Here is a 26,592-nt window from a genome sequence, read left to right on the forward strand (position 1 = left end):
GCTGCACCCCCCCCCCAGCTGCCCGCCAGCGTCGCCTCCCTCCACCCCCTGCCTTCCCAGCTCCCACAATGCCTCTCCCGCCTGCCTGCCTGCCTGCCTGCCTGCCTCTGCGCAGGCTGGTCTCCCTCCGCCTGGCCGCGCGAGGGGCGGGGGGACTACTTCTCCACCCCTTTCCTTGCCCGGCGGTGGGCGGGGCTGCCTGTGGAATGCTGCGCGTGCGCGCGCGCCCGCCCGGCCCGGCGAGGAGGCGGTGGCGGCAGGATACAGTCGAGTTCCTGCACTGGTTATAAGCGGCTCCTTGCGAGCGGCGCCATTTTAAGCCTCTCTCTCTTCGGGTCGCGGGCGGCGGCGGCGGACGCGGGGAAGCTCTCGCGGGCGCGGTGAGAAGGGGCAGGCGCCTGCGTCGCCCGTGCTGCGGCTCTGGCGAGGAGGAGGAGCCGCGGGGCAGCCTGCGCGCTCGCCTCCCCGCCGGTGCGGGTGCCCGGGGGCTCCCTCCTCGCAGAAACTTGGGCTCCACTTCTTGGGCGTGGGTGGTGGTGGGTCCCGCTCCTTCCCTCAGCGGGTAGCGGCTCAGGTTGGGGGTCGCTGCACCCACCCACCCGCCTGCTTGCCTCGTCCCTCAGCTTGGCTCTCTCCCCCCATAGAAGTTGGGGGTAACGGAGTCGCGAGGCGGGAGCCCCACTTCCCTTGGAGGTGGGGGGGCTTGCTGGTGACCTCTGCTTTGGGGTGGTGGAGGGGTTGGGGGTTGCATTTGTGTGGGACAGAGCCCGAAGACTCTGAGGTGGGGGAAAGTGGGCGGATGAGACTGAGGTGGGGGGAGTAGAAGGGGGTTGAGACTCTGAGGTTGAAATAGGTGGGAGTGGGGTAAGATTCTGTGAGGCTGTGGAAAGGGGGGATGAGACTGAGGTTGGGGGAGTAAGAGGGAGTGGGGGGGTTGAACTCTGAGGCTGGGGGATGGGTGGGTGCCCCCTTCCTCCCCCTCCGACCCGTGTGTGTGTGTTTTGTGTGGGTGGAGTATAAGTTCCAGCGGGCAGCTTTTGTACAAGGCAGAATGTGTGGTCTTCTGGGGGGGGGGTATCCAGATCTTTTTCTGTGCAACTCCCCTCCCTCTTTGGAAGTGAAGTCGAGGGACTGTGAGCCTGGGCGGCTGAAGGCTGCATCCTGTGCTTTTTGTGGTGTCGGGGCGAAGGGAAGGTTGGGTTGGGTGGGAGGCAGATGCAGTAGAGCAGTGGCTGTAGGTCCGAAGCAGGCTGTGTGGTACTCCCGTCTGGGGACTGGCAGCACAATCCTAGGCAGGTCTGCACAGAAGTAAGCCATTGTGTTCAATGGGACTTACTCCCAGGAAAGTGTGGTTAGGATTGTAGCTTGGGAAGGGTGGCTTTTGGGGGTGAGGTTGAAATAGATCACTGCGAAAGGTTGATTAGGTTTGAGCCATTTCAGGCGGACTTACTGGCAAGGCTTTCGCCCACAAATGCTCAAAGGGGGGGGGGAAGGCGGGGAAGAGTCTCGGGTTTGTTTGGATTGTGTGTAATTAACTTCATAGCCTAGCTGCAGTCCACGGCACCAGATATCTGTTGCATTGTGGACTTTTTTTTTTGTCTTGGGTCAACAAACATATTTTGCAGGAGAGGCACTCCTGATTTGTCTAGCCAAGGTAGTTGGGCTACTCGAATTCCTGCCAGTCTGGACCTCAGTGTAAGTGAAGCCGATTGGAAGACTCCAGGCAGATAGTGTAGATGTGTTCTTGACCAGCAAAGGGTTTCTTTGAGTGCAGTGGAGGCGACCTTGATGTTGAGAGTTTGAGGCAAAGTATGTCAGTGGTAAATCTGGTGGTGAGCAACACCTTAGGAAAGCTGAAATGTTGTGTTGGTCAGGTTTCCCATTAGGAAGATGCTTGAATATGTTCTTTTTTATGCAGAGATTTAAGTTCGGCTCAGACAAAATGATGCCACTATCTGCCACTAACTAAATTGCAATAAAATGAAAGGTGATAGTTTTCCCCAGTTGTCTATGGCAGATATAGTTTTAACAATATGTAACACTTCCACAGCCACTGTACATACTAGCTTTCTGCTTATTTTCAGTGTTTTCGAGCAGCCATTACTCTGATATAAGACATCTTTGGAAATTTGGTTTTCCTTGTTCCTCAGATGGGCAAAGTAATAGTGCAGGAAGTTGGAACAGTATAAAAAGGATCTTGGAAAATGTGCAAAATGATTTAACAGCAGAGCTGAGACAGTGTTTTGATCTATGTGGAGTGTGACAAACATACTAAGGTTAAATGTAAGATGCCATTCAAGCTTCACTAAACTAGTGAAGTTTAGGTCACACCCCTACATGCAGATATACCTAGGTTAGACAATTTAGTAAACCTTTTTTGGCCAAACTAAGTTTGGCCTCAACCTTCAATGCAGCCTGAGTATGCCTACTCAGAAGTAAATCTACTTCAGTTTAATGGAACTTGCTCTCAGGTAAGTGTGTATGGGATTGTGACAGAAGTTTGAAATGACTGCATGCCTAAATGTAGCCATTTAGGCTTGGGAAAGCTTTGGGAAAGTTTTTCTTATCCTTCAGCAGTGTTCAACTGCTGTTAAGCAAGCAGTGCGGTTCCTAGTGTAAATCTGTATGCAGTGCGGTTTGTAGTATAAATCTGTATGCAATTGAATGTTGACAAATAGATGAGTGGTCCTCTTATTTGCTGTTCTAAAAAAATTAAAAGGCCTTAAATAATAAGCTCATAGGTTTGTAGAGTGATTTTGTGTAACATGTAAGTTTTTTATAGTTCTTGTAAACAGTGAGTTTCAGTTAAGCACTGGTAAGAAACAGGAGCACCATTAAAAGATGACATACCAGAAAACAAGCTGGTACTTGACGAAGTATTTGAAATACACATCACTTTAATTATAACTTTCTTCTTCTTTGCATTGGAAAGTTGTTATATGCAAGCCCAACAAGCTCTGCTCCTTGGTGCATGTGAAGCACAGTTAGTATTTGCATTTTTCCAGCATACTCTACAATTTCAAAATTATAGCACAAATACTGGTTAGCTTCTAACATATTATGATCACAGAGATTAATTGAAGGTTGTACCTGTGTGTTTGTATTTTGTAACACTGAGTAAACATACATAGGATCAGGTGGTAAATGTGAAGATTTGGCATCTAGTATGATAATTTATTCTAAAACTGACTTTATTGTATTTTCTCAAGCTTGCAGGTGAATAGAGGACAATAGGGAGCAGGAAGGATCTAAAATAAGATTTAGTTCAGTATACGCTAATTTGCTAGTTTAGTTTCAATAGAATATTTTGGAGCATGTGTGGTATCCAATCCTGATAGTTTGATAGGAGTTGAGTTTTCTTTTATTGGATATTGAGAAACATAACTGGTTTTAATCAAATTTGAACTAAGAATAAATATGAAGCACATCTTCTAAAGGCTAAGTTTTTTTCTATTGATTGCTACATTTAGAGCTACCAATCTCATTGAGTTTGAGCACCTCAAATAGCTTCATTCTTTTTAATGTATTATGGCAAATAGCTTACCTGTAGCACACTATATATGTTTAATTGGACTGCAATTGTATGCATACCTTCCTGTGAGTAAGCCACATAGAGCACAGTTTAACTTGTTTATGGTTAAATGCTGTAAACTGTTAATCAGGGGTGGCAATCCAATCTTGAAGAATTAAGGGATGTTTGGTGGAATTTTAGGATAGCACTTGGGATGCATGGTGTGTGTATAAGTTAAAGGTTTGTCTGGAATAGATATTACTTTCTGAATTTGTCAACAACTTTTTAGTTATCAGTTTGAAAAATGTCTAATTTGGACAATAACTGAGGAAAATCTACATTCCCAGTCATTCCAACTCACTGAGACTAGATGTTGGTATTCAGATTTGAAAATTTTCAACCCTGGTTTAGAAATGTTGTGCTATAATGTTGAAGGGCTTAATCGGTTTACATTATATGCTTAAAGGGAGCAGAGAAAATAGTTTCATATAGGAAAACCTAGTAGCACCTAACTTCTTATATGTAGTGTATAATTCATTGTGATACTGCATGGATGCGTTCATTGCATGTGGCATGTAGCATAAAAACCTAGAGTTACACATGACATTCTAAGGCTACAATCCTATATACACACTTTCCTGGGAGGTAAGTCCCATTGTGTTCTTTGGCACTTCTGAGTAGACATGCATAGGATTGGGCTGTAAATCTGCCTTTCATGTTTCCTTCATGAAGTCAATTCAGTGTAGGAAAAATTAACCGTGAATTTATCATTCACACTGATACTGTCTTAAATCTTACAGAATAATCATTGTCTTCTGTGAGGAAAATAACTACACTGGCTCTCTATGGAAGGTTGCCCTGGTACTTTTACGTAGGTGCAGTATGTCCTTTGATGGTGCTTTTGCACACATGCAATAGTGTTGGGCTGGCAAGAATGAGATGTTTCAATTTAAATACAGGTTAGGTTCCAGGGTTCTGTTGGGGACTTAGTATAGTGCTTCATACAGTTGAGAGAAGAGCAAATTATTATAGCACAGCTGACATCTGAACTAAACTGTTTGGCTCTGTGCCCTGCTCTTTCACTGAGCCATACTACATTGTTGTACTTGACAACTTGCAAAAAGTTAAGGACCAAAAAGGTTGTCTTATGTGCTGTACCTGGGTTAAACTTGCTTCTCTTCCCGTGGAGGAGTAAAGTTAGGTGACCTTATCTATTAGCATGGCAGCTTGGTTCTCTAATCTGAACTTGGTTTATTAATAGCAGTAAGTTCACAATGGATAGCTGCTCAATGTTTAGAGTCTGCAATGAGGTATGCTTTCTATAAAGTCATGTTTTTAGATTGCTACTGTTAAACCCTAATTATGATTTTCTATCATACTGCATTAAGATGTCTAGTCTAGAGGAACAGTGTGTGATCCTGTAACTTGCGAACAAGTAGTTGGCATTGAGGTAAGGTAATTGCACTCTTGGTTCTTCTACAGAGGGCTTATCAGGAAGACTTGTGTCAAATTTATAATTTCATAGTTAAAACTAAAGCACTAGGACCATGTAAGTCAACAGTTTTATTACCAGAAATTGTAAATATTTTTGTTGTGAAAAGCAGCTGTTTTAAATAACCAATAAGCTGCTACAAGTCTAAAATATAGCATGCAAGATGGGACTTGCAAAAAACTTCAAGGGGTTGGTTGGGTTGACTACCCTTGAGTGTATAAAAGCATCAAGAAACCCTTCTGTGGCTACACAGTGTTAAGCCTTAACCTTGAAACAAAGTTCATCTATGTAAGGGTCTTGTAACAGTTGAGCAAATACAGGCATCTCTTGACTTACATATTTTTGAAATAGTGCAATTTGCAAATTAATACCTGAACCGTTCTTTACATTGGCAATTCTTGCAATAACGCAATTAGCTGCTAATGAGCTACCCCATTAAATGCTGGCAGCCTCTTGGAGGGTAGTCTCCTCTAAAGTCAAAGGGAAAAAATGTACTTGGAGCTGCTTACTACCGTCTCATTTTCCTTACTGGCATCTTTGTTTTCATTGTTGCTTTCTCAGCCATCAACATACATAGCTAGTCCCACTCCCTGTAGCCTCCTTCCTCAACCCTCCTCCTGCACCACCTTGGACAAGCAGAAATCACCAGTCGGAATATGCAATTTACATAGGTTCCTGTGGGAAAAAAAATCTATGGTTTTTTAATATACACACAGATTTCCAAGAATGCAACTATTGCATTAATTGCGAGGTGCCTATACAGTTGTCTAAGAATTTGCATTGTTTCCTGTATTTAGATTCAGTTAACAAATATCACAGTTTTGATGCATAGGTGACATCAATAGAGTCAGAGCTGAAAGCCAGAATAATGATATCTGTTAAACTGAGGGTTAAAAGTGTATAGATACTTTTGGCAAGCAGTTGCATGTTAAGACTGAAATGGTGAGAAAGTACAGAAAGCAGAACTATAGTACAGTATAATACTCTCACTGTGAGTTTCTCTCACTGTGTGGAAGGCCGGGGGGGGGGGGAATAACACGTTCTAATTACAGTAGTATGTGCTTGAATGCTGTAAGATCTAATATGGCAAGCTTTTAAGTTCCTATAATTAACAATGGGCAGGTCATCCAAAACATTCACTTATTCTAGCTTCAGTTTAAGGCAATGGTTTTCAAACTGTGAGATGTGGAAACATATCAGGGAGACGCATCATCCCCATGAAAACCTGCTTCCCTATACAATATATAGAATTCTAGCCCCAATGGGGAGCCACCAGTCAAAAGTTTGGGAACTACAGGCTTAAGTGCTGCTTCAGACACTGCAGCTGCAGATGTTAACTGCTACATAGCCATGTGGTTGGAGACTTCTGCAAACTTAATTCTTCAAGATATCTACATTTAGTCAGAAGCATACGCTCATGTACAGTGTATTGCATATTCCTTTACACGTAATGCAAATTTATCCTAGTTCAGGTGAACTGAAGTAGGATTTAAACTTTTGAGTTGTTGGGAATGTCTTCAACAAAACTTTACAAAGCTCTGCTTGTTTAACTGGTTTGGAGTTAAACTGGTTTGGAGGCAGTTAACTACTTAACTGGTTAAGTAAGTTAAGTTAAGTAGTTAAGGCAACTTAACTACTTAACTTAATTTAACTGGTTTGGAGGCAGTTAACTACTTGCTCCAGAAAATTGGTGAGATACAATACCAAGGTGGTGGTAAAACTAACAGAAGGAAATGTCTACATGTTGGATTAAAATATTAGTGGAAAGTCTTCAGAAAATGACAGTCTGGAGTTCTGAGCTTCAGGCATCCTTGCACTCAGGGAGAGGAAACAATTGGTTCAGCTGGCTAGACCCACTGTTTAGTTTTTTTCTGTTAAAATGTGGGCTTGCAACTTTCTGGAAAGTAATTGAACAGCTGCAGTGTCTCCTGATAACCTTCCAAATGCTAACACTTGGAGATGCATAGATTGGAATGTTTCCCAACTGTCTAAAGTAGTCTGAGTGCTGCTTCTCTTTACAGTTGCTTAATGTATAAAGTTGTAAAATAGATGAGACTTCATGGACCGTTCTTGTATTGGCATCACTAGTTATTTCCCCTCTTGAAACAGAAAGTATTTAACTGCTCTATTGACTTCATTTAGCACCAGGCTGCCTATCCCTGTGCAACAAGGTTCCCATGATGGGAAGTTTCTATAACTGAGCTGGCTTACAAGGCTGTAATGATTATATTTAATACCTATAATTGCAATGGGCAGGCCAAGATTTTGCTAACTGAAACATCAGAGCTACCAAGCTATGTAAAAACTTCCATGGCCAATATTTTTTAAAATATTGTGTATTAAGTTACACTTCACAGGAAGAAATGAGCTGGAAGAATTGGAATTAAATCACACAGGGGTCTTTAGAATGTCCTTTCCACAATTTAGCAGTCTTTAGAGTTGCACTTTGAACAAGATTTATTTCTGCTTAAACACTTGGATGAGGAGAGAGATGGTACTATAATCTTTCCTGTAGGGAAATCATATGCTATTGTTCAAATGTTGTTCTGGCAGTGGTGGTAGGATGTCTTCTAAAAGTTGCAGTGTGTATTTTACTGATAACCAGCTGAAGAATTATAGACTTCATCTTAGGACTTCTGCCAAGCTTGTGGAATTTCAAAACATGACTACATAGCTTAACTTCCTGATCTTGACTTGGAATTTTTTCATATTGAAATAAACAAATTCATGAAATGAGGTTTGAGTAAATGGAGCTAAAATATAGTGCTACCTAGGTTACCTCTGCTTGGACATAGTATACATGTTCTGTATAGATGTTGTGACAGCATAGGTTCAGTTGAGAGAATCCTGCTGAATACAGTAGCTCGTGTGCAGGAGTAACATGGCAGCAAAAAGCACTTGGAAAATGACTCTTCACCTGTCAGCTAGTCATCAGAAGATAGAACTCAGCAAAACAAGGTACTGTCTAGCTCTGAACGAGGGCTAGGTAACATCTATAGCCTGTTTTGTAGAAGTGGCTTAAGTTGATGAAAGAGTATTTTATTAACCATAATTTAATAAAAGCTGCCTTGAGTCCCTTCAAGGAGAAAGGCGGGGTAAAAATAAAGTTATTATTTTTAAAGTTATTATTTTACCGATTGCCCTAAATTTTCTTAGCCACTCCTTTTGTAACTTGAGCTGCATCCTGAGAATTTAAACCCATAAAAATGTTACAAATGTTATGAGTATGGATGTTTTGCTGATGTTCAAAATTTCTTGATTAAAATAGGAAATTGTGGTATGTATGTTTATTCCATGGGTGCATTTTAATACATTATAATTATAAATTATAATTGCTTTAAAATATACTAAGTAGCTGATAGTGTCAGCAGATACAGCCATAGTATTTAACTGGAAAGATATTAACTTCTGGAAAATACCTTAAACACCAAAATGTGGTGTTTTGTATTTTTTATTGGGATATTTTAACACCAAAAAAGGCAGTGTGTTGTGTTTCTATGTGTTTTTAACAAAAACAAACATCCCTAGGTATCAGATCAGAGTCTATTTGTACATGTCAAAAAGATCTGGACAATTGGAAAACCAACTAAAATGAGCAAAATATTTTTGATACTCTGTGTGAGACTGCTTCCATATGCAAACTTGGGTCTCTAGATCTAACAGGGTAGTATCCCTATATGATGAGTGAAAGAAATTGTCTGGTTGGCTGTTGCTTAAACAGTGTGTACTGTGATCTGAACTACTTTTTAAAGGTCAAGAAACCGGTTGGTTGATTGAATTGCTTTAAGGGATTGAATAATTCAACTAGTGACATGGTACAGTGATAGAGGGACAAGTAAATTCTCTTTATGAGGGACGGTAGTGTATCTGTTTGATAGCACAAGACAGTGAGTTCCTATTATGTTTCTGGTCAGACTGAACAGCTTTCAAATATAATGGAAGCTCCAGCAGTTAAGGGGAGTTGAATGAATCTAGTCCTACACCTGCAGTTTGATGCTTGGGTACAGTATTGCTGCATGTAGAATTCGAGCTGGTGTTGATGATCAGGACTGGAAATGAACAGCTTATGCTGTACAATTGAGACAGTTGGTTTTTACCTTGCGTATTTCTTAATTTAGGTTTCAAATTGGGCTATAAGGTTGCTGTATGCCCTACTTGTCTTAGCTGGGTAACCTGTAAATGTTGTAATGCTGCTACTGGATTAAACTTGGCCATATTGAGATCAAAATAAATGCGTGTGCTGTACCACTTGGCTCCAAGGATCAGTAATGGGAATACTTGGTGATGATTCATTGAATTAGTAAATGTTTATTGACATATGATTTATAAAACTAATTATATTTAGTAACAATGTTTCACTTGTCCCTTTATAAGATTTTATTGAAGTCTTGAAACCAAGACTTCAATAGTTGCAGTTAAACTCTGTAGTACATGCTATCTAAGGAACTATGGGTTGTATCCCAAACCTTGGCATAAATCCCTATAGGTGTCAAAAGTTAAACAGTGAATTTTCTGTTTACTGCTGAACTGATCCTAAAATTTTACCTGGGATCTGCAGTGTAGAACTTGATGCCACTGTCATTGTCTGATGCAAGGTTGAAAGATAGTGTCTTGTGTTAAGCTTGGATTGGGAAAGGCGACTTTAGACATGAATACACTTGCCACCTCTTGCTAGTATTATGCTGGCTGGACCAAACTTGTCGACTGTTTTTGTAGATTTTAGAGAACTAGCACAAATGGAAAACTACAAGGTGGTAAAATAAAATGGTTCAAGAATTCAACTGAACAAAAGGTATGGCTTCTCATGTGTCCGTATGAGTAATGTACTTAATTAAAACAGTCTGCGGACACAGTATTGACTTGCTAGCAACACTTCAGTTATACATGTATCTAAAGAATTAGACTTCCATATTCGCAGAAAAAACTGCATGAGGTTTAGAGACCAAATGGGTATGGTGTACTAGTACCTACTTGTAACTGACAAAGTATGCCTGCACTGCATGGGTCAGCATATACACTGAGAATGTACTTGGGCTGATGGCTGGAAGAGCAGAAGTCCAATAGAGGCAGAGCGCTGATTCTAGTTGTATACTTCATGTCACAATCCAATTGGGTGAAAAAACCAAGACTAGGAAACCTGGGTGTTTGCAAACTGTAGGCAACAATTAGTTGTGAGTAAAGGAGCAAACATGGGTGCACAGACTTCTGATTCCTTCCAAATGTGACTGATTTAAAGAGCTCTGCCTGAGTGCAGTGTTCATGTAGAATCTGGTTTGGAAAACGGGGCACAAGTTGGTGTCAGAGTAGAGAAGTAAGTTCAAATCCCCATACAGCTATGACGTTCACAGTGGCCTTGTGAATTAAACTGACAAACAGGGATTGCTTTACTTAGTGGACATATTGACACAGCTTATAAAATTATAACCTTCAGGAGGACTATCTCCCTCATTTCTCTTGTAACTGAGGGAATATACCTTGTCAGGTGATGGATGTTGAGGAAGACCATGAAGCTCTATTTCCATTCTGCTTTCATAGTTTAGTAAACGCATTAACCAGGTTTGCTGACATGGTAGTGTTTGGAAACTGGTACCACAAGAACTTACAGTTAGTTTCTGTAACTGCAGGATTTTTGTTTAATTTTCCCCAGGAAGGGATAAGTGAAAAATGTTCAATATGACATGGATGCATGTAAATTGAAGGTTGGTTTCCAAACCAAAAATTTCTTTTGCTGCTGTTAGTAATAACCTACAAATATGTGTTAGTGAAATAATGTGAAGATCCCCTTTTAAAGTGGGTGGGGAGATATGTAGGTTAAAAATAACTTCTTACTACAAGTTTTCAGATGACAGTCTTAGTAGCTTCAATTTCTCAGGCTAAAGCTAGTGCTTTAAGATGTTGCTTCATTTTAAAAATTTAATTTTAGGAATAAGAGTTGCAGTATATTCCAGATGGCAGGATGACCTATCTAGCAACTCTAATTGATAGAGGTAGGAGAAAATGAGTTAGGTTTTTTTGCAGATTTTGGTGTTTTCCTAAGTTAAGGTGCAGAAAGTGGTGTTATGTGTTTTTGTTTAGTTATCACTGAAGGAACCAACTTCTGCTCATGAGCATTGAGTCTTTAGCAACTAGATCAGGGGTGCCCAAACCCCGGCCCTGGGGCCATATGCCTCTCAATGTGGCCCTCAGGGACCCCCAGTCTCCAATGAACCTCTGGCCCTCCAGAGATTTGTTGCAGCCCGCACTGGCCCGGCACAACTGCTCTCAGCGTGAAGGCAACTGTTTGACCTTTTTGCGTGAGCTGTGGGATGAGGGCTTCCTCCACTGCTTGCTGTTTCATGTCTGTGATGCAGTAGTGGCAGCAAAGGAAAGGCCAGCCTTGCTTTGTTCAAGGCCTTTTATAGGCCTTGAGCTATTGCAAGACCTTCATTCATTCATATAAGTTCATCTTTAATATAGCCATTTATGTAAACTTATGTAAATTTATTCAAATTTTAAATGTGAATTAATTCTTTCTTTCCCCGGCCCCTGACACAGTGTCAGAGAGATGATGTGGCCCTCCTGCCAAAACTTCGGACACCCTTGAACTAGATCATAGCTGCAGGAAACTACTGAGGGATTCCATTTTTTTGGCTGATCTGTCTCCAAACCTTTTTCCCCATAGGAAAAATGGAACGCTACTGTACTCTGCATATTTGCCACTGGTGACAGCAAGTCAGTATTGCTGGGGGCTGATAAACACATTGGCACCTATTGCATGCATTCCCATGAATTGGGTTACTTCACACCCAGGGACTTTAGCCTCCATTGTACCTGTGTTCATGGTCTCATCTGTTAAAATGATGTTGTATAAGTCTCTCTTGGGTTCTTTATGTACAATTTGATGTGTCCCTTGGCTGTTAGGTTGAAAACTGGAAGGTTGCTAACTTGTGCAAATTTGAACAGTTGATAAAATGGCTATAAAGGGAAGTCCTTGGAAGCTGGAAGTCAAAAGGTGGCATATGTCTTGCTAAAAATGAATGCAAGTGTCCCAACTTCCTTGATTACTAATATTCTGTTAAATGAGATGTTGTAATGATGGCTACATGTATGCATTTTAAGAAAGTGTTAAATTTTGCTTCATCTTTACTGCCTGATCAACACCTAATCTTACCTAAAACTTAATTTGAATATGCTATTAGGCTTGTTTCTCCACATATTTGCTTCTTGAGTTCATACTTATTACAGCTAGATAAAAAATTAGTTTCTGCACTGAAATACAAGCCTGCCTTGGGTTGACTTCAATGTAACAAATCAACACTGAAAGGTGCTAATCAATTTTCAGAAGAGCTGTACTGTTCTGAACTTGCCATAATGTCAAATCTGAAGATTATCTGACAGTAGAGGGGAGATTCTTTTGTAAGTGTAATAACAAGCAAAAGGTGATAGATTTATTGAATTAAATGACCTAAATGGCACATAGTACACCTATCTCTTATTTTACAGAGGTTGTGTTTTTGAAAAGCAGTATGTTTCTCAAACATGTACCTGAAAATGCGCACTGTCAGCCAAGCATGAGAGCACATGGGAAGTTTTACACATACAGTTTTTTGGAGTAACATAGGTCAACTAGGTTTTGGTATTAAGCAGGCACATTCTTCCACAAATATTTAAATCAGACACATGTAAAATGGAAGGTGCTTGTACTTCCTAAACTCCCAAGTGTTTCCAAAACCATATTAGTATTTATGCTTAGTGTGATTAGAATGTAAATTATAGAATATACATTGAATTGAAGCAGTGACTTAACAAATCTAAGAACCATTTGCTCATAAATGTTGTCTATTCAGGAGCCTGGAATTAATATTTCAAGCAAAAAGATTGCATAGAAGAATTACTGTTGCATTGGGTGAGGAATTCATCTGACTTTAGCCTCCATATTTTGGAACCACAAAACAGTTTGTACAGAACTACATCAGATTTGGGCTGACTTTCTACTTTTGTTGCATAATGCATGTTTGGCATGGGAGTGCTTAAATTCCTTTTCCAAAGAAAGGGACTGGAATGTGTTAAGTCAAAGACAGGAAGACTGGGAAAAACTTAAAAATGAGAAGATATTCGTCCTAAAGGATGATTACCCTTGGATGAATTGGACAGCTTTTCTTGCATTCTTATCTGAACTTGAGGCAGGTATTACAAGTAGGTTTTTAGTATGTCCTTTCATGGCAGGACTAGGAATTTAGTGTGAATTTAGCTTTCCCAGCTGCTCATAATTTCTCTAGAAACTAGGTTTGGATTAAAAATCCTATTCAGTTTATGTTGTGTGATAAATCATGATTAGAGTATCTGTATAAAGTTTATTCAGACTATGATAGGATGACAGCATTCCTTCTTGGTTTGAACTACAAAGTAGTGCGTTGCATGATTGCAAGTTTTAAACTACCAAGTTGCCATCCTGGCAGCATTCAGTGTTGCTTTTCAGGTTGCATGAATGTATCTAGAATGCATTTAACTAATCCTAAAAGTATTCATTGGCATTCTTAAAGGCTGGGCAAGTCTGTCCAGTGTTTGGGGCATAACTTAAATTAGACTAGGTTGCATATTTGACATGTAATTGCAAGATTGTAAAACCAATTAGGTTCTGGTTAATTCTTTTCTGCTGTCAAGCATAATGGGCATAGTTTTAGCTCTGGTTTTAACATCTCTTGAGTTGTGTAAACCCCAGTAGAAAGTAGAGTATCATACTGCTCATTGAGTAGCCATCCTGTCTTCCAATAACCTAATCCCTCAACTCCAGTTAAGATCAGAAGACTTCATAGGGAACATTGGCTCTGCAAAGGATTTGGCAGGAAACAGCATTAATTCTGTAGGTAGAAACAAAGTATACAGATTGCTCAGCAAAACAGGCCAAAATTGAGGTCTTAATGTTTTCTACTGTATGGGGAAGTACTGTGTGCAGGTGATATTTGGGATATAGTCATATGATATCCACTAGTCCTAATCATCTGGTGATTCTTGATGCTGTCAATTTATAGTGCAGTTTGCTCTTTTTCAAGCAAGCCTTTGGATTATGGCAGTGGTGATTTATTGGTCCAGTTACTGGTTGAAATTGACTAATAACCTTCCTCCTTTTATACTGATTTTATTGGTTGAACTTCAGGTAGAACAGATTCTAAAATTCTGTTACTAAACTCAACATAAGCCTGAACTATATATCCTTTTTTAGGGTCTGAAGGAGAGCAGACCATAATTTTGGGAGCACCTCAAGGAACATGGCAACACAAGGTATGTATAGGTATAAATCAGGTTGTTGACCATTCATCTTGGTGACAGTTAAAATGTGGACATTCTAGGCCTGAATAACAAATCTTAAGTATTTTCTGGATGCCAAGAAATCTTCAAGGATGTGCTGAATCTGGATATTCCCAGTAACTTCATTATACCATGATTTTAGGCTCACCTTAAAGAGGTATTCTGCTTTTCATTGCAAATGAACCTTTAAATTTGCCATCTTCTGCTTTAGGTTCAAATCCACGCAGGCTTATTGGTAGACTTGGTAAACATGGCACAGCTCCACAACCTCAATCCTGTATCCCTGTCTAACTGGCATTGGTTAATCCTATAACTTGTGGAAGTCATGCTACTGTTGTAGAACCTTTTAAGCATCTTTTTAACCTTCCTTTTTTTGGAGCTTGCTTGTAAATTCCCATAGCAATTGTAATAAGTTAATGATGCAGTTTAGTTGCCATGTTAACCTGAACCAATTATGCTTTTCTAATATTGGTTAGATATTTAATATGATTTGCATTTTTATACATGTTGGAATTTTAGTTAAAGTTATGTAATGTGTATGAGCTCATATTTTTAAATGCTGATTCCTTGCAGCTGATTTGATGGAGTTAGATATGGCAATGGAGCCGGACAGAAAAGCAGCTGTTAGCCACTGGCAACAACAGTCGTACCTGGATTCTGGTATCCACTCTGGTGCCACAACAACAGCTCCCTCTTTGAGTGGCAAGGGAAACCCTGAAGATGAAGATGTTGATACCAGCCAAGTTCTGTACGAGTGGGAACAGGGATTCTCTCAGCCCTTCACCCAGGAGCAGGTTGCTGGTAAGTAATCTTACGAACTTATGAATTGCCCACATCTTGTTTTTCAGTTACTTGCCAAGTACTTACTCCTTTTCAGACATTGATGGACAGTATGCTATGACCAGAGCACAGAGAGTGCGTGCTGCCATGTTTCCGGAAACACTGGATGAAGGCATGCAGATCCCATCAACACAGTTCGATGCTGCCCACCCAACAAATGTGCAGCGTCTGGCGGAACCATCCCAGATGTTAAAACATGCTGTGGTTAACTTGATAAACTATCAGGATGATGCAGAACTTGCAACTCGTGCCATCCCAGAACTGACCAAGCTTTTGAATGATGAGGACCAGGTATGTGCATGTAATTGTCACTTTTGTGTAGATGATTGTTAGTGTGAGCCTGCCTGGAATTGATAGCTGGAACACATAGACTACATTGGAAGTGTACATCTTTATAGTGCTACTTGTACCTGTGGTGTTCTTTAGTGACTGAAATAAGTTTGAAAAGCTTATCTGAATGCCAGATGTATTTTCTAGGTGGTGGTAAACAAGGCTGCAGTTATGGTTCATCAGTTGTCCAAAAAAGAAGCCTCTCGCCATGCTATCATGCGCTCTCCTCAAATGGTATCTGCTATTGTGCGTACCATGCAGAATACAAATGATGTGGAAACGGCCCGTTGTACTGCAGGTACACTACATAACCTCTCTCATCATCGTGAAGGCCTGCTGGCAATCTTCAAATCTGGAGGTATTCCTGCTCTGGTTAAAATGCTTGGGTATGTAATTGTTGACTCAACAGTTGTCTTCATAACGCATGTTGTGTTTTGATTGGGTGCTCACTAACTAGGGCTTCTTTTACAGCTCTCCAGTGGATTCTGTACTCTTCTATGCCATTACTACCCTACACAATCTTCTGTTGCATCAAGAAGGTGCCAAAATGGCTGTTCGCCTAGCTGGTGGCCTGCAGAAAATGGTTGCCTTACTCAACAAGACTAATGTCAAGTTTTTGGCCATTACCACAGACTGTCTTCAGATACTTGCTTATGGCAATCAAGAGAGCAAGGTAAATTAAATTATTATTTTTTGCTTAATCTGTATGACAACCTAAGACCAATGTTGGCACTAGGAATTGTTGACACAGTACTCTGGTTAGCAAGGTTCCAACATGGAGAGTTCTTCATTGTCTACTTTATTGTACCTTGAAGCCTGTATGGGAGCACACAATAAGATTTATGTCGTTAGCTATATTTTTTAAAAAAATCTCATTCTATTGCAGCTTATCATTCTTGCAAGTGGAGGACCCCAGGCTCTAGTAAATATAATGAGAACCTATACTTATGAGAAATTACTGTGGACCACAAGTAGAGTACTGAAGGTCCTGTCAGTCTGCTCTAGTAACAAACCAGCAATTGTTGAAGCTGGTAAGTACCACCTGAAGCATTAGTTTTAAGGTTGGTGTGTTGCCTCCATGTCACAACTGCTGCTCCTCTTGTAATTATGTGTGGGATAACTGAAGGCTGCAGTCTTCTTGCTATGTGGGAGGTGCTTCTAACCAGGTCAGCAGAATTTCTCAGGTTGAGATACTTTCTAGTAGACATTGGCATGTCATAACCACTAGCTTAGAAATGCAATGTGGGGCCTTCTATTTTAATGTCACATTCCTTCCAGCACCACATAAAGGTATTATGGTCATATTTGAGACTTCACAGCTTCATAAAATTGGGGGATGTGGTTGTCTTCCAGTTCTTCCAAAGCAGTGATTTTTCCAAAGTTGTTCTTACTGCACAATGACCTCTCTGGTCTTCACCTCTTTGATGTCACTTCCAGATTCTGCAGCTCTGTGTTCTTTCAGTTTTTAGGGCAGCTCTCCTTGGAGCTAGGAAGAGGGACAAGCAGTTTGCTACTACTGAGTTGCCCTAAAAACAGAGCTGCAGAACCAGGAAGAGTTTTTCAGTGATTTTCAACTGCTGTGCTCCAAACTCTCATGGCACATCAATGTGTTCCAAAGAGACTAAAGAGTTTAATACATAGCAGATGAAAGAAAGCCCGATTACCCTGTATGTCTGAGTACTCCTTGTGGACATGGGTTTCCTTCTTTGGGATGTAGCTCAGCATGGCTCTAAATCACTGCCACTCAACTTATTGAAATACACCACTGAACTGGAATCAATAGTTTGTCCAGTGAGTTACTCCTGCAGTTTAGAATAACTAAACAAGATGGGCAAAATGGAGAACTTGCACAACGCAAGATGTGTCTGAACGAAGTGCATGTTGGTAAAGAGTGGGGGTGCTTGTTTCTGTATGAGTCTGGGGTCCCGGAGGGAGGAGTGAAGCATAAAGACCTGGAGTTTGAAATACCTACTTGATCTCTCAGGTGGAATGCAGGCCTTGGGACTCCACCTTACAGATCCAAGCCAGCGTCTTGTTCAGAATTGTCTCTGGACTCTTAGAAATCTATCAGATGCTGCAACTAAGCAGGTAAGTGATAAATGAGCCTTGGGAATATTTGAGCTGTAATTGGGTACGTGGAAACTACGTTGGCCACAGTGGGTAGATTAAAAATGGCAGCTATGTAGTGCCTTACTCCTTAACCCCTCTTGATATTGCTTGAAATGAATCTAATCCTAGAATAGTACAGTTTCCCCAGTGGCCCCAGGATGCCTTGGTTTTGAGTACCTGGAAAGCTGCTGCTCCTGAGAGGCAAGTCTTCAGAGCTTGTATGGGCGGGGGGCCTTCTACATTCTGGAGATTGACCTTGGCTGCAATCCTAACTATACTTTCCTGAGAGTAAGCCCCATTGAAAATAGGACTTACTTCTGAGTAGACCTGGTTAGGATTGTGCCCATGGCTTAATTGGAAGTGGCAGGGTTTCTGCTTGGCTGCAGCCAAGTGATCAGTCTTCCTACTCCTTCTCTAACAGCTCCGTGGGGCTGGGAGCTTTGATGACCTTGCACCAGAGTAAGCCTGGGGAGTTCTGGATAAATGACAAGGAAGGTGGTGGCATCTACTTCAGCCTGTCTTCCTGGCTATCCCCCCCCCCCCAAAAGCCACCTGGCAGCCTTGCATGTGATAGGAAATTGCCTGCATCACTACAGCCTGGGTTGGCTACAGCTAGGAGGTGTATCTCTCAATTTCTGTGTAGTACCTTAAACTGCACTTGAAAGTATTAGCAAATACTCCTTTCTAGTTTTCTGATTTAGGAATAGTCTTATTTCAAGAGACAGTGTGTGCGGAAAAGGGCAGAATACCATTGCCATGTGTTGCTTAACAGATGCATGTGTCTAGTGAAGAGTATGCTATGGCAGTCTGGCCTGGGAGATCATTTATATGCTGTAACATGCAGGCAGTGAACAAACCTGACTTTCCTTCTTCTGCTACTTATGTGCACAAGTGATCTTTTTTCTGATTCAGCCACTGGTCTTTCCCTACCCACACCTCCATGCTTTAGGCAAATGGTTCCCTCTTTTATTTTCAAAGTTCTAGTTGTACATTTGAAGCAATAGTCAATTTCTCCTTTCCCCTCCACTGCTTGCCAAATAAGCTGGGAGGTGAGAGTGATGTCACAAGGCACAGTTCACTCCTGTGAACAGCTGGCTTCTGCAAACTGGCAGAACTTGTTTTTCCCAGCTCTGCCCTGAAGAGGATTAGGAATGTGTTGAGGGAATGTGGGCAGTGTTTCCAAAGTTCAGCAACTCTTCCATACATGTCTCACCCTTGGGTTCGGTAGAAATTACTGTCTAGAAGGGCTATTGGTTTGAATGCCAGTGCTATTAAATGGCTTTGTCAACCTGGGGAGAGGTATGGAGTGTTGCAGGGCTCTTTTTGGGCCCTCTGCGGTCAACATTTTTATAAATGAACTGAATGATGGGGTATAGGGGATCCTTGTCAAACTAGCAGGTGACACAAAGCTGGATGATAGCTAACACCATAGAAGGCTGAATTAGAATTCACAATATCTGGACAGGCTGCATCAGTCAAAATGATGCATGAGATGTTCATCAGAGAAAAAATGTAAAGTTCTGCATGTAGGAACAGAAAACCAGAGTGACAGATATAGGATAAGAGGCTCTGTTGCCAGCAGGATGTATAAAAAAAGATCTAGTTATCTTAGTGAACTAAGTTGAACATGAGCCAGTAAGTAGTGTGGTACAAAAAAGCAAGTGCATTGCTGTGCTGTATTGACACAGTCCCAGATCAAGACATAAATCGTTATGCTCTTTATTGCACTAGTCAGATCTCACTTGGGATACTGCATCCAGTTTTGGACACCAGGTTTGAAGATGTTGATACATTAAAGTGGGTTCAGGGAAGGGCAGTGGGGAGTCTGGAAATGAAGTCCTGTGAGGAATAGTTAGTGTGCTTACCCTAGAGAGAGAGAGAGGCTGGCAGTATCTGAAGGACTGTCACACAGATGGAGGGGAGGGTTTGCTTTGGATGGTTCCTGATGATGTCTGTTACAAGCTTGGGGAGAATCCAAAATTTCAGTCCAGGATGAAAACCAATGAGTTGAAACTTAGGCTAGACATGAGGAAGAACTTCAACAATGGCTGGATGACCATGTGTCAGGTGTTGCAGGTCCTTCCTCTGAGTAGGGGATTGGACTAGGTGACGGCCAAGGTATCTTCGAACCCTAGGATTATGTAGTCTGTAGTAAATGACTGTTCATCTGTGTACCTTTGATACTTAGTGGTTGACTTTACTCCTTTCCCTTCCTTCCCCCAAATGTCCAGGCAGTTATAAGAAAACTAGTGTTTCTGGTAAACCTCATTGCCAGGCTGAACTTGCTTCCACAGCCTGCTCTTTCAGCTGTTTTTGTACTCTTGTGACAAGCTTTATTCATCTATGACCAGCTATGTCATCCTTTAGGAAACTTTGTTTGATTCAACCCATGCGTAAAATGGGATAGTGCAAGTGTCTAATACATCCCATAGACATGTTCTGTTTACCAGAGAAGGCAATAGTGGTTAGTGGTAAAGTGTGTGAAGTACTGGCTTGCAAAGAAAATATTGGTGTGGCACAAGAAGTGGCTAACTACCTTTTCTTCCTACAGGAAGGCATGGAGGGCCTCCTGGGAACCCTTGTGCAGCTGTTAGGCTCAGATGATATCAATGTTGTCACCTGTGCTGCTGGCATTCTTTCTAACCTTACTTGTAACAACTACAAGAATAAAATGATGGTGTGCCAAGTTGGTGGTATTGAGGCTCTTGTGCGCACAGTTCTCCGGGCTGGTGACAGGGAAGACATCACAGAGCCAGCCATTTGTGCACTCCGTCACCTCACTAGTAGGCATCAAGAAGCCGAGATGGCTCAAAATGCAGTGCGTCTCCATTACGGACTTCCAGTGGTGGTTAAGCTCTTGCATCCTCCATCTCACTGGCCTCTTATTAAGGTAAGACTCCCTGGCAATTAAGTACAATCCCATGGGGGGAGCGCATCAACTGCAACTGACCAAGAGAAGGTCTGTTAAGGGTGGTGAGACTGCAAACATTTCAGTGCAGGGTCTCCTGTGTTTTTTCATAGGTCATTAAGCTTTATAACCACCTTCCCTATAATTGCAGGCTACAGTTGGTCTGATCCGCAATCTTGCACTCTGTCCAGCAAATCATGCTCCCTTGCGTGAACAAGGCGCTATACCAAGACTAGTCCAGCTGTTGGTTAGAGCACATCAGGATACACAACGTCGTACTTCAATGGGTGGCACACAGCAGCAGTTTGTGGTATGTAGTTATCCATTAAGAATGGCAAAAGTTTAGAAGGATCTCCATTTGCTAAGAAAAGTGTCATATGATGCTGTGTGGTTGTGGACCTGATGCAATGCTGTTCATTCAGAAATAAACTGGCAGCAGGGCTTGCTGCCAAGGCAGCAAATAACTGGTAACCAGGGAGAATATGTAGGGTGGGTTTCAGTGAGTAGGCATGAAAAACAAATGAATATGTGACCATACTGCTAGTTAAAATGTGTTCCTTGATTGTATATAGTGGTATTGCACTTTCTCACAGTTCAGTCTAAGAGTGGACAACTTCCTGAACAAAACTAACCTACATACTCAATATGGATTAGAATTCCCACTCCCATCTATATGCATGAAGTCTCCTGTTAGCAGTCAAGATGATATGGGTTGAGGAGGAAGTTGAAGAATAACCAATCCATGATATTTACTTGAATATCTGCTCCTAACGAAATCCTACCACAACAGGTGTGGTGATGGTTGGGTAGTGCAGCTGGAGTCCAAATGGAAGCTATGACTGGCTGCAAAATTCCAATATATAGAATGTCACTGTTTGACATGAGGGGCTTTGTCTTAGAAAGATGGCTGAAAACTAGAATTTATTAGATTCATATGTTTCTTTGTTGCTAGAGCATTTGAAAAACTCACCAACGCACCTCTTCATATTAATCCATGCAATACTCATAGTAGTAATTTGTGTAGCACTCACTATACTTTTCCTGTTTAGGAGGGTGTACGTATGGAAGAAATAGTCGAAGGCTGTACTGGTGCCCTCCATATCCTGGCTAGAGATGTCCACAACAGAATTGTAATTAGAGGTCTAAATACCATTCCATTGTTTGTGCAGGTAGGTAAACCTTTTTCCAAGGAAATATTTGAATAGCTGTGGCTTCATTGAAGAGCCCAGTATGATCCCTATTGCAGGAAATGTATGTGAACTAAGCACTACTATATTGTGGTGGCATGTTCCTCAGGTCCGGATAAAGGCCTGTTTACATTCTGTGTTCTGCATTTTATATTTATATACCACCCTTCTCAATAGACTCAAGGTGGCTTACATAATACAAATCCATTTTTCAATGAGATTTTTACAAGTAGTAGTCCATGAGACAATCTCATTGATCTTCCACTTCTCCAGGTGTTTCCCTTCCTAGTGCAGTTGTCATCCTGGCTGCTGACTACACTTTCCAAGCTCTCAAAAACAGCTGCAATCCAAAATCCAAGCTTCTCAGAGATACTCATTTTTTTTGCCAGCTGACTCCTCCAGTTCTCAGAAGTGCAGAATGTGGAAACCTTGTTCTGCATCCTTTAAGTGTGCTGGCCTATTAAATTCAAAGGCCAGATCCACTGGTCTGATTTTCAGTGGCCAGGAGGTAACTGACATGGTCTCACACATTTCATAACTAGTAAAATGAACATGTTTGCTTTATTAGCATAATTCATACTGGGGCCAGAACTTTGCTTTTGTACGACTCTGAATATAGTCACATCCCAACTTTGAAGTATACTTCAGTTAGGAATGACTAACTTGATCACCTTTTCAGATATGATGTATTGGGGAGGGAGGTAGTTTTTGGCTGAGACAGTCAAGGAGTTAAGTTGGCCCTGTTCCTCTCTTTGCCTGGTGATCTCAAACTTCTTAATAAATTCTGATACTAGTACTATCAGTTCATGTGCTTCTGAAAACATGCCCCTGAGTATGTGCTCTGATCTGTGGGTTCCCTGCCTAGCTGCTGTACTCCCCTATTGAGAACATCCAGAGAGTGGCTGCAGGTGTATTGTGTGAACTGGCTCAAGATAAAGAAGCAGCTGAAGCAATTGAAGCAGAAGGAGCTACAGCTCCACTGACAGAACTTCTTCATTCTAGGAATGAGGGTGTGGGTAAGTGTGAAATAAGGGTGAACTTGTTGGTTGGTTGGGTTGTAGGTTCATCAGCTAACTCTTCTCTCTTTGAACAGCAACATATGCAGCTGCAGTACTATTTAGGATGTCTGAGGATAAACCACAAGACTATAAGAAAAGACTTTCAGTTGAATTGACCAGCTCTCTATTCAGAACTGAACCGATGGCTTGGAATGAGGTGGGTTGTACTGCTGCAGCATGTTGATTCAATACTTTCTTGCCTGGAATGCATTCAGATTTTCTACTGAGTTTCAGGTGGAGGTTGATATTAGAGACCAGTGTTATGAAAAGAAGAGATGCTTCTACAGTTTTTTGTAGGATGAGCGGACAAGCTTCCCTTTAATAGGGCATCCATTGATTACTGTTCCAAGCTGGTAAAAATCTAGAATTATACTTTGCTAGGGTTTGCTCACCTTCACTGAATGTGGGGCAGGGACCGCTGGCTTAGATCCCAATATCTACTCTTTTGGCTGAACCGTGGAAGAGGGGAGGCTGGCAGGTGCAGCCCTGCTCACCTTGGATGTAGAGTGTACAGGACTGTGTCAGAGGAAAATTAAGTTAACTTGCTGTTAATACACTTAATGGTAACGGTGGAGGGTAGAACTCACTATAAAGTTTTTAATGACAAAGCAGCGTTGCAGAAACAGTCCTAGGCCAGGATGGTCCAACACACAGCCCATGAGGCCCTTTTTGGTGACCCTTGAAAGCCTTGCTGCAGGCATCGCCTAGCACTGCCTCCTGCTTCAGTAGCCTTTTAATCTCCCTGTCACACTGTTCCAGCTTCTCCTTTGGAGAAGGAGAAGCTGTAACAGCTTGGCAGGGAGATTAAAAAAAAACCCACCATACACATCTCCTGCTGACGAATCTGCCAAGTGACTTCAACAGCTTGCAACCCAGAAGTAATTGGTGATGACATCATCATGTCACTGTCAATTACTTCCTTGTCTGTGCAATTGGAGGGGGTGACTCTGGGATTGTGCAGTACCCTGGCTGATTGGATTGCCCTGATCTAGACATAAGTTTTCCTTAGTAAGGCAGTTTACACTGTGGTGCAACTACTTACCCTGCTTCATAGAGATTTGATATACAGTGAGCCCTTTCGATCCATCAGTGTATTTGACTAGCTACTGTTTGAAAATATTAAAAATTTTCCTGGCATTTCATCAGTGAGGCACTGTGTTTCTCTGCAGCAGCACCACTTGGGCACATTTTGGCTTTCCTTTTTCTCCCTATTGGCTAGAGGTGGGAGCCAATGGAAGAAGCAGCTGGGGCTGCGTGAAGTGGCGAATCAGAGGGGAGGTGTGCTTGGAAACGTGACTTGACTTTTTAAAATTTGGTTTCACAACTTAACTTGGGTAACTTTTTCCTACCCAAATTAGGTTGTGAAAATTGTGAAACCATACAAAAAAAAACAAATTAAGTTTCCCCACACATGTTGCCCAGCCTTAGCCACTTTGTCCATTGGCTCCCACCTCCAGTCAGTGCTGAGACAGAGGAGGAAAGCTGTAAGACACAGCGCCTTAATTGTAAAATGTAGGGGAGCATTAGTATTTTTGACCAGTGATTGGTTAGGTTCCCTGCAGCTTTTCTTGCCCTCCCCTTTCTTAGTAAGGGATGTGAGTGTGTGTGGAATTTCTCACTTGTGGAAGGCTCTGGAACCAAACTCCTGCAAATGAGGGTACACTGTATGGAAAAAATGACTGTTGCCAAAGCTATACTTTTAGTAAAAGGGCTTGTGCCATACTTAATATGAATGCAACCTGGTTATGAAGTGGCCTTAGAAAAATTCATCTTTCTTTTGGAAGAAGGTGTGTCAGCCTTGAGTAAGTTACTTGGATCTTTTCATATTGCTTACAGACTGCAGATCTTGGACTTGATATTGGTGCCCAGGGAGAACCTCTTGGATATCGCCCAGATGGTATGTGTGAGTTCTGTTAACTTGTAGGAAACCAGATCTAATCACAATGCCTTTATCAGAAAATTGCAAATATTACACTAAGTTGGGAGCTCACATTGAAGTTCTGCTTGTGGTACTTGGACTGCTAGATACTGTGATGCTTGACATGTTTACAAACCTTAGTGAGAGTACCTCACCAAGGCTTTATGAATTGCTTGTTTGCTAACACTGAGAATGCCAGTGTGCATAGTTAGCAATGTATGTCTTAAAGGCAGGTAAAAAGCAAGCTATGAGCCTTCCTAGTGGCATATTTAAAGTCTGCATTTCAGTTGTGTGCATTATAGTATTGATATTGAGTTTTCAGCAGTATGCAGGCTAATGGTGTGGCTGGAATTTTGCTGATGCTTTGGATAGCAGCATGCTTTATTGGCACAGCTTTTTGTAATGACTTGCTACTTTGTCCATAAGTCCAGGCTATAAAATGTTACTTCAGTGTGGCTGGATTATGAAATCTCACACACTGATATTGTGAGCTTCTGGTGCATCTAACATGTTAACATGCTTTTCCCCCCCTCCTCTCCCCTCTGCCACCCTTAACTTTCTTAGATCCTAGCTACCGTTCTTTCCACTCTGGAGGATACGGTCAGGATGCCTTGGGTATGGACCCAATGATGGAACATGAAATGGCTGGCCACCACCCTGGTGCTGACTACCCAGTTGATGGGCTGCCAGATCTAGGACATGCCCAGGACCTTATGGATGGGCTGCCTCCAGGTGACAGTAATCAGTTGGCCTGGTTCGATACTGACCTGTAAATCATCCTTTAGGTAAGAAGCTGCACCTACCTACCAGTCTGAGAACTTGGTTGGCAGGGAGGGAACTGCTTGAGTGGGTTGGGCTGTGTTTGTCATAAGACATGAGTGTAAACTTGCAGTATCTGCATTCAAACTGACTTAGGGTGTCTGGAAAGGTGATTAACTTAGGTGTGTGGTGCTACAGGCTTGATGCAATTCTAATGAGTAATCATCTGTTAACATTCTTTTTATTTTTCCTCCTACACAGCTGTGTTGTCTGAATGATCTTGCATTGTGATTGGCCTGTAGAGTTGCTGAGAGGGCTCGAGGGGTGGGCTAGTATCTCAGAAAGTGCCTGACACACTAACCAAGCTGAGTTTCCTATGGGAACAACCGAAGTAAACTTTTTGTTCTGGTCCTTTTGGTCGAGGAGTAACAAATGGATTTGGGGAGTGACTCATGAAACGAAGAATGCACAAGAATGAATCACAGGATGGAATTTATCAAACTCTAGCCTTGCTTGTTTAAAACTTTTTTTAATTTTTAAATCTCTGTAATGGTACTGACCTTGCTTGCTTTGAAAGTAGTTTTCTTTTTTGCCGTAAACTGTAGGGTTTTTAAGTCTCTGTGTTTAAGTTATAGTGAACATGCTACAGCTATTTCTGATTTTTAAGGATCGAGTAATGGTGTAGAACACTAATTCATAATCACTCTAATCGTATTCTGAAAAGTGTAACATTGTGTAGCCTTTTTGTATAAAAATTAGACAAATAGAAATGGTCCAATTAGTTTCCTTTTTAATATGCTTAAAATAAGCAGGTGGATCTATTTCATGTTTTTGATCAAAAACTTTATCTGGAGATGTCTGGGTAGGGGCCAGTAAGAACTGTTGTATGGAACCTTGTATTGGACAGTTTACCAGTTGCCTTTTATCCCAAAGTTATTGTAGCCTGCTGTGATACAGATGCTTCATGAGAACAGTTATCCAAATGGTTCAGAATTAAAGTAAACTTTTAATTCATTTTGCTGTGTCTTTTTTTAAAAACCACTTTGAGCACTTGGCAATATCTGCTTAAGGGCCCAATCCTAGCTAACTTCCCAGTGTTGATGCAAATGTTCCCTTACCTTGAGGGAGGCCTCTGTGACTGGCCCACAATGCAGGATGCAGCACATACCCCATTGGCACAGCTGCAGTAGTG

General features: G+C 41.5%; 1 protein-coding gene across 2 annotated transcripts; it reads left to right on the forward strand.

The window, feature by feature from the left end:
* The first annotated feature begins 236 nt into the window (after positions 1-236).
* Positions 237-26,414, forward strand: CTNNB1 (catenin beta 1). Of its 2 annotated transcripts, none has more exons than XM_066626981.1 (16): positions 237-380; positions 14,206-14,264; positions 14,865-15,092; positions 15,169-15,422; positions 15,609-15,847; positions 15,933-16,134; positions 16,348-16,492; positions 17,446-17,549; positions 20,122-20,460; positions 20,630-20,788; positions 21,528-21,647; positions 22,531-22,681; positions 22,759-22,880; positions 24,560-24,620; positions 25,206-25,426; positions 25,662-26,414. In XM_066626981.1, exons 2-15 carry the CDS (start codon positions 14,252-14,254, stop codon positions 25,412-25,414), a joined length of 2,346 nt encoding a protein of 781 aa, XP_066483078.1. In that variant the 5' UTR covers positions 237-380; positions 14,206-14,251; the 3' UTR covers positions 25,415-25,426; positions 25,662-26,414. The 2 variants fall into 2 exon arrangements, with proteins under 2 accessions (XP_066483078.1, XP_066483079.1); XM_066626982.1 differs by lacking the exon at positions 237-380 and adding an exon at positions 593-693.
* The last annotated feature ends 178 nt before the right edge of the window (positions 26,415-26,592 follow it).

This window comes from Tiliqua scincoides, chromosome 5, assembly GCF_035046505.1.
Source record: "Tiliqua scincoides isolate rTilSci1 chromosome 5, rTilSci1.hap2, whole genome shotgun sequence".
Classification (NCBI taxonomy): Eukaryota; Metazoa; Chordata; class Lepidosauria; order Squamata; family Scincidae; genus Tiliqua; species Tiliqua scincoides.

Bases quoted from the DNA above. Each gene is read 5' to 3' on its own strand.
- CTNNB1 (XM_066626981.1), top strand. The intron at 20,789-21,527 runs GTATGTAGTTAT...TTTCCTGTTTAG, and splicing joins GCACACAGCAGCAGTTTGTG to GAGGGTGTACGTATGGAAGA. The intron at 22,682-22,758 runs GTAAGTGTGAAA...CTCTTTGAACAG, and splicing joins TTCTAGGAATGAGGGTGTGG to CAACATATGCAGCTGCAGTA.